The sequence below is a fragment of the Akebia trifoliata genome, chromosome 15 (genome assembly GCF_017979445.1).
Source record: "Akebia trifoliata isolate Shusen 1 chromosome 15, ASM1797944v1, whole genome shotgun sequence".
Lineage (NCBI taxonomy): Eukaryota > Viridiplantae > Streptophyta > Magnoliopsida > Ranunculales > Lardizabalaceae > Akebia > Akebia trifoliata.
Genome location: NC_141389.1, coordinates 13,471,369 through 13,480,015, shown reverse-complemented (window position 1 = coordinate 13,480,015; position 8,647 = coordinate 13,471,369). Strand labels below are relative to the sequence as shown.

The window sequence follows — 8,647 nt, the reverse complement described above, 5'->3', positions numbered from 1 at the left end:
TTGAGTCATCTTAGGCCACCAACTTTAGTTTTGATGTGCAAAGCTAAGGAATTGTGACAGTATCATCTAAATCGTTGTCATTCCCTAGTTTATTGCAATCCAAATATTCTTGGATAATTAATTAACTAATGAAATTTTACAAAGTTCCTAATATAAATATATCTAAAACAGAAAAATAAACTGAAAACTCCCTCAATCTGTAGGTTACGGATCTGTTTTTTTATGTTTAGGAGTCACCACCTAGTTTTACGATTTAGAAATCAAAACATGACTCAAAACTAATAAAAAGTATTAATCTGCGAAAAAAATGGTCTGGAGATCACATTACGGGATTGAAAAGTGTTGGGCACCAATCCTACCTGACGAACGTCGGTCTCTATTTCCCAAAATTTTACATTGTTAAAATGACCTAAAAAATAAAAAACCTAATTTACCTAGGTGATTACGACAGTTGATCCCCTTAGAATCTGGCGGAGAGCGTTCCTCATGTGAGTTTTCTTACTTTTGTCTCCATCACTAAATTCTCTTCTGATCTCTGAGATGAAGTATTCTCCTCCTACATCTAAATATTTTTTAGCTTTTATGGTGTTTTTTAGGGTTTCTAGGTATTTTTTGAGTAAAAAAAAATAGTGTTTGGGTATTAAGTAAGGATTTGAGACTTCAGATTTAAGATTTTGGGAAGGTTGGGGGAGAGTTTTTGGCCTTTTTTTCCTAAGGTTTTTCTTGACCTGTGAGATTAGGCCGTGGAAGCTCCTTTTTATAGAGTTTTTTAGAAAATTTTCATTTTGACTAGGTTTCTTCAAGATAAGATTAACTAAAGTTTTGAATTAGGATTTTAATTATTACGTATAATAAAAGAATATTTTTAAGCTTTTTTTGGAGAACCTCCCTAATTATATTTTTAATTCTTTGGGACCCTAGATGGAGGGGTCTTTTATAAATATCAAGTGGGCCTCACTTGAATAAGTATGCCACCACTTAAAATTTGACTTGTAGGCTTGATTGATTGATTTTCTTTGTTCAAAATTTTAATTCAATTTATTAAGATTTTACTTTATGTTTATTAATGTTTTTTAATTATTATTTCAAAATTTAAAATTTTTAGGATTGGAAATTATTGTTTTGCCTTCAAAGAGGACTTTTGCGTTGAGAGGTCATTTTTCGATGTTTTGGGATGTTTTGAATCAATTTTTCGTAAGAAATTTAATGAGAGTATCGGTTTGTATCACTTACAGGTTTTTGACATGAAATGATCGTGGACCCTAGTAAAAATTGAAAAAATAATTTATTTGATTTTAATTTGTTGTTTTATATGTTCGAAAGGATTTTCCTAATCGTAATGTAGGCTCTAGGGATGTTTTGATGTTAGGGGTATTTTGGTAATTTAGTCATTTTTTAGTAATTTTTCTCATAAAACTTCTTTTTATCTCAAAATGATGGTTTCTATGTTTTGTTGTTATATTATCCTAGTATAACATGATTTCTAAAGTTTTGTTTGCTTGAGATACCTCATCCGAATTTTTGAAACATATCTAGTAACAAATAAAAATATTAGAATATTCATCCATAATTGGGAATCATCACAATTGGGTTGACGAGTTGATTAATCAGGCGAGTACGAAAATGAGGTGTCTACATAAACCTAACTAAAAATGTAAAAAAAACCAGTAAAGTGGAATGAATCTTGGATCTAATAGATTAAACTTGAGATTTTTGTTCAAAAATTACTCCAACCTACAAAAGAAAAATAAAAACAGAAACTAAACGTATTGTTACAATCTAGAAGACAAACTAAGAAATGTGATAAAATCAAGACATAGAGGTCTTTGGATTCACCATAGTGTAGTGAAGTCTATGGATCTATGTCCAAAATTTTTCCATAGATCTAAAATGATTTTCCTGATTGTAATAAGGACGCTGTTTTCTATTTTTTTTTTAATTTTTTTTATATCAATAGAAAATAGAAATAAAAAAAAAATGAAGAAAAAATGACAAATAACTTCAAACCAAACTTAGAACAACTACAAATTTTTTCAGCAATGACACCAAAATTCTGATGGGACTATCGTTGTCCTTTCCATAGAAATTAATATGTTTATAACTTTTTTTGACTTGTCGAGCAAATAAGGGATCGAACCCAAGGGAAATGGCATTAACCAAGTTAAGGCAAAATGAAGTTTATCTAAGTCACTATTTTAAAATTTGTTTTTGTGTTTTGTGTTTTGTGTAACAAAAATGAAAGTAAGTGTTATAGGAAAATAAAATAATAGAAATGGAAATTAAATTAAGAAGCATGAAAAAAATACCATTAGTAATTAGAGTAACATAGGGTTTGTAATTAAAACTACATCTAAGTTTTATCCTTCTTTTAACTTAACTCCAAGGACTTGGTGTGAGCTCTTTAGGTTGGAAGATATAATATGAAGTTTGAATAACACAATAGTTAGGACTCATTCAGTCACTAATGTATGAAGTCCCTACTACCAATTATTTAGATTAAATATGTTTTTATCTTGATCTAATCTAAGTATAAAACATTTAAGTTAAGCATAAAAGGTAAAGCGATTGATCTAGAAATTTGATACATTAGAGTTGGATAAAACTTGAAGAGAACCCAATAATCATAAAGAAACATGAAAAGATAAAAACTAAAATACAAAATTAAAAGCTTGCTCTTAAGTTTCTCATTCCCACTAATGAAGGAGTCTAGCTTATGATCATTGCAAGGAGACATGGAGAAGTCATGAAACTATCACTTGTATTCATTGAGTAACCAAGGTACACTATCTTATTCTTGGAGAAATTATAGAAAATCATAGAAATGTAAACTATTTAAAAATGAAAAATTACAAGAAAAAATACCCAGGGCATTAGGAGAGAGAAGAGGGAAGGGACAAGGCCCTTCCTAGTTGGGAAAAATATCTTTATAGACATTCGGTACTCTACAAGGACCCAAAAATAACCGCCATCAGTCTTGCACATGTCAGCTCATGAGAAGAAAAGATTTAGGGTGTTCCAATTGAAATCCACTACTCCACATTGGTTCTTGACTGCACCACATTGATGCTGCGACTTTTAGATCTCCAATTTTGCATGGTTGCTTGATTGATCATCTAGATTACAATGCACACTTTATTGATTGATTTGGTGGTCCATCTTAATGATTCAATATTTGACTTGTACAATGGATACACATAATTAGTCTTCTGATAAATGTATTAATTTTATGCAATAAGCCTATTTAGCATGGTAGGACATGTAATGAGATAAATTGAGGCTTATTGTGATTATTTACCTAATCTAATAAAATAAGATGAAAATCGAGATAAATGCTTAGGAAAAGTGTGAATAAATCAGTGTTTTGAGACACTGATCACAATGCATGCTCCAAATCGATGACCTAAGAAAGGCCTCAAAGTTGCAACCAAATAGTATCCACGGATTAAAATGCGAAAAGCAAATAGGAATTAAAGAAATGCGCCGGTTGGAGAGGAGTTCGGAGTGGGCCGTATCTAATAATGACCCGGAATCTATTCCATTCCCACCAGTCCCACTATCCGGCATCGGATCGAATACAACCGGTCGGAGCTATTCATTGATACGTATATAATATCAATGGGAATTGCCCGCAGGCACCCCTGAGTAGACTTTTTAATAGGCCTTCGGTCTAAGGAAAATGTTCTATGAGCGCCTCCCACTTCAATTTAATTTATCTGAAGATAATTATTTATCGATGATTATACAAAAAATTTCATGATAGGTCGATTTTAAATTTTGAGTAAAGGACCATTGTTTTACATTCGTTCCTAATTGATTGGTGAAAATTTTCAGTGCTTTGAATTTCAAATTTTGAATTAAAATTTCATCTTTTCAAACTTGGACTGAGGTTTCAATTTTTTATTATTTATCACTTCATATAAAAAATCATCATTTTATGTGACTCGAGGGGTGTCTTTCCACATGAAATTTTTTTCCATTTCATGTGAAAATTTGTGGTTTTTTTAAGCGTAGGATTTCTAAATTTTATCGATTTGCATGAATATTCTTGAAAGATTTATTTTCAATCCCAAAGTCACATTTTCCTAGGAATCAAGGTTTTAAAGTAAAAGTCAAACGTTATGAATGTTTTTATTACTTTTATAATTCTTCATAATTTTCTCTGTTTTATTGATTTTAGTCTTATTTTACTAGAATTCTCATTATGAGAATAATGACAGTACTTTTGACCCACGAGGGGTATTTTGTCATTTTGTAAAAAAGTTGATGAGAAATTTCATTTGGTCATGATGTGATTATTTTTAAGTTCTGATGTCGTATTTTTCTACCATTGTAAGATTCCTAGATTATCGAAATGTGTGACGATATTGAGTGTATGTATTTGCTAAGTCAAGTGTAAAATAATGATAATGTGGCGCCCCGTCAAACGCTAACACAAATTCCTATGTCAAAACTCGAGGTACATCGAAATTTCGGCATGGTCTCCTCTGTTTATGTTAGTATTCCAAGGCGTTCAACCTGCACCTGATAAACGACATACAATCCTTCATACATATACAAAATATAATACTAGCGGAAGTTTATATACGTCTAATAACATACGAAAGATCAGAGTGCGGAAGAATAACCAGAATACAAGATTATACAAAATTCCTCACCCTAACAGAAATCTTAACACTCAAGACAGAATCTATAAGACTACCTGGGGGAACTAACACCACTAGGGGGTATAGCCCTAGTACTTACCAGGTGACGAACTCTAGTTGTTTATCTAACCAACCAGATGATCCTCATTCGTACTCTATACTTGCCTCGCCAAGCTTTGAATCTGAAACTAAAAAAATAGAGAAAGAAATGGTAAGTAACAATGGTTACCCAGTAGGAAAACAAACAATTTCTGCCAATAATCCCTCCTACCATGAACGAATAAGCATACTAAATCATTTTAACAATATAAAATTTTATAGAATAAACTACGATTAACTAGTACATATAGCTAGGGATGAGCAACTAAATATTTTAAAACTGACATCACATCAATCAACAGTACTCACTATAGCATTTTCTTTAGGTACAAATCTAATTGATCAAATGGAAATATTAAACATGCATTTCATTTTATATATCAAAGTAAGGCAACAGATACATAATACACTATGGTGGAGTATTGGAATTAGAGAGTTGGGATTCACGACTGGATCACTTTCAGTCGGGACATGATGTTACAATTCTTCTCTAGCTTTTAGTTCCTGATTTTGTGACTGGTCGTTGTTTACCACACTTGGTTGACCATTTATCCGGCTTAGGCTGGTCGTTTGACGTGACCGTAAGTAATGGGTCTCTTTTCGATGTGTCAGAACGTTCGACTACTATAGATTGTTAGTGATCACTGACTAATCATCTTCGTCTATACCTATCAGGCGTACATGTGATTCCCAAATATACAAACCATTCGTATACGATCACCTTTACATTACAAGTTCACTGGTAAAGATAGAGAGGAATATCCCGGATTCCAGTTGTGACTCCACTCTCATACGCGTCACATATCACGTATGAGTTTGGTGGTCCCTACCGTACATCCCAGGATAGTACACCACTCCGGATGATATGACGCACTATCCCTTCAGGCATTCACAAACTCTTTAACAGCTCACAAAATAACTACTTATATATACTATTTTCATTTGAAAATAAAAGAGAAATTAATAATACAAGGTTGAGAATGGATATCCAGTTTCCTACCATGCAAGTGTGGCCATCCGGCCTAAAATAAATAACATAACGGAAAGGTAAACAACGCCTCGCACTAACAAAAATTTAAATAAATATGCAACCAGCAATATTATCCCTGGATATCTATTCACCAACCTACACACAACACAACGTAAAATGCAGACATCACCCCTCGGGTGTGACTCTGACATTTTACCGTTTCATACATTTTTCCCTTTTTTCGATTTTTACAATTTTCAATCTCTTCAATAAAATATCCATTTTTTGTTATTCATCAACTCAATATGAGTTCATTGAATATTAAATCACATTTTCCAACTATAAAATTTATTTTTATCAATAATATTGAAAAAGAATACAAATTTTATATCAAAACGGGATCCGAGCAGTGCACAAGACCCAATTGATGGAAATAACCCATTAAAATACCCTACCCACGTATAATTTGTTAAAAATTATAATTAAACATATCAAACATGCAATTTCTGGTGTGAATTTTTAAATAACAAAAGAATTCTATATTTTGGAAATACATCAAAATATTTCGATAAAATCCTAAATGCAATTTTCACAATCTACGATTAGTAATAGAAATTGAGAGTTCCTTACAATCTCTAGGCGAAAGGATCGAAGCACGTGTGCGAAAATCGAGACGATCGACACAGAAATCGAGATGGATCGAACTTCGAAGTGGTTGATTTTTTAATCTGGCCTGGTGGTTTTGAAGATCTCAACGCCGTCGTCATTTCTCTCTTCTGCGACGGAGGACGGTTTAATCCCGAAATCGATGAAATTCGAGGTCGAAGTTTTCGAAATTCCTATATATAAATACTGCTGATTTTTGACAATATCGAGTGAAATAGAAAGTGAAACGAAAAAAGGTTGGGTGGGTTTTGTAGATGTCGAGGCTGCGAACATTTCTCCCTTCTGCATCGGAAGACGGTTTGACCTAGAAACGGACGAAATCTGATGTTAAAGTTTCGAAATTTTTGTATTTAAATACGACTAATTTTTAACGATATTGGATGAAAAAGAAAGTGAAATGGAAAGAGGTTGGGTGGGTTTTGTAGAGAGAACGTAGCTGCGGACATTTTTCTCTTCTACGTCGATCATCGACGGCGAGCCGTTTGCAAGATATCTGAGGTAGAAGATCGAAAGAAATCGAATAAAATTCATTATTTCGTTGATTGGACAAGTTGGAGAGGACGAATAAAAAAATAATTAAAAATTTTATTTATATAAAATTTGGGACGAATTCGGTATTTTGTTAATTGTTTTAATCGACGATAACTTGACCATTCGGACTCCAAAACTGACAAATGAATACTCTATTTCTCCTAATTTTTCATTTCGGATCTAATAGTATGGTCAATGCCTATAAGTTCTGTCTCTAACAAAAATTTATATTTTTAGCCTGATGTGACTCCTAAAATTGATGTCGTTTTCGTTTTTGACTATAATTCGACTTTTTGATCTTCAAAAATGATAAATAAATAGTCCATGTTCAATAATTTTTCATTATGAATCCAATGGTGTAATCAAATCTTAATAATTCTTACTCTAGCAAAAAGTCACTATTTTAGCCTAGTCCGACTCGGTAATCGAGGATTTTGGAATGTTTATATTCGGACTCGCATTTGAGCGTACTTACAGGTTAACGTATATTTTTCGATCATTTTGAATCCAATGATGAGGTCAGATTCCATTAAAAATGACCAAAAATATCCTAAAGTTTTACCCCTAAGTCCCACTTTCAAGATTTTCTTAAACTTTCAATATTTATATTTTTTTCTCGAGATACGAATTAAAAATTTGAGGTTTTACAGATAATCCTAAGCATGAGTAAACATGCAGAAAATAGAGAAAATGAGGAAGGATTGAAAAGAAATTGAATAAAATTGGAAAAATTGGAGGTTGACCTCTCACAAATTTCGACTCTTCACATATATTATACACTTATCATTAGGGATCCATAGCAGCCGGGTAACGGGTTGTCGGATCAAGTGGACACAAAATAGGATGTCTACACTGATCTCTGAGAGAACCACAATTATGGTGTCATCATCTGTCTTTATCAGATTCACATGATTCCTTTTCAATTTTTTCTTGATCTTTTTGAATTTGCATTCAATTTTATGATGACTAGGTTTACCACACACGAAACAACTATCTTTTGGCTTATTGAATCCAACAATGTCTTTATCCTTAATCCCTATTTTTTAATGTCTTTTTTGGCTTGAACCTAAGGGTTGAGAGTCTCCTTCTATGATATTAGCTTTGGTGATAAACTGTTTCACCTTACCATTCTTCTCTCCGTCTACTAGAGTATTTTATGTTTATGTGAATAATAAGATCGTTGAAAGACTTATCTTTTTTTTTTTTTTTCTTGTTTCAAGTTGGTTTTGTATTTATTTCAACTCTTGGGAAGTTTCTCAATTAGAGATGATACTACAAATTGTTCTGGCAATTTAATACTTTCATAGGTTAACTCGTGAACAATATTGTGGCGCCCCGCCGAATGCTAACACAAATCCCAAGGTCGCCTCGAAATTTCGGCATGGTCTCCTCTGTTTATGTTAGCGTTCCACGGAACTCAAACCTTATAAAACCATAACCAAATAAATCCCGTATATAACATGTGACAAAAACATACAAGGTATGAAAGAGAATGAGTTACGAATGGTGTAAGATGAAATCAGAGTGGCACAAAATGATAAAATATACAAGATTACAAAAATTTATCCTCACTCTTATATAGCCCTATCACTTGGCCTAAAACACTATGTACACATCCTAGGATGAACAAACTCTTACGGGAAATAATCTCAATGCTCACCGGGTAATGGACACTAGTCGTCGATCTGACCAACCAGATGCTCCTCAATGGATGGTTCAATACTCGCCTCTCCAAGCA

The 8,647-nt window shown here is 32.7% G+C and overlaps 1 protein-coding gene across 1 annotated transcript in view; it reads left to right on the top strand.

Moving 5' to 3' along the window:
* The first annotated feature begins 3,475 nt into the window (after nt 1–3,475).
* LOC147384394 (uncharacterized) overlaps nt 3,476–8,647 on the top strand; it is a 28,747-nt gene continuing 23,575 nt past the window's right edge. The window contains exon 1 of the mRNA XM_086424921.1: nt 3,476–3,602. Within this exon, the coding sequence (XP_086281047.1) occupies nt 3,476–3,602 (127 nt within the window). The remainder of the gene's footprint in view (nt 3,603–8,647) is intronic.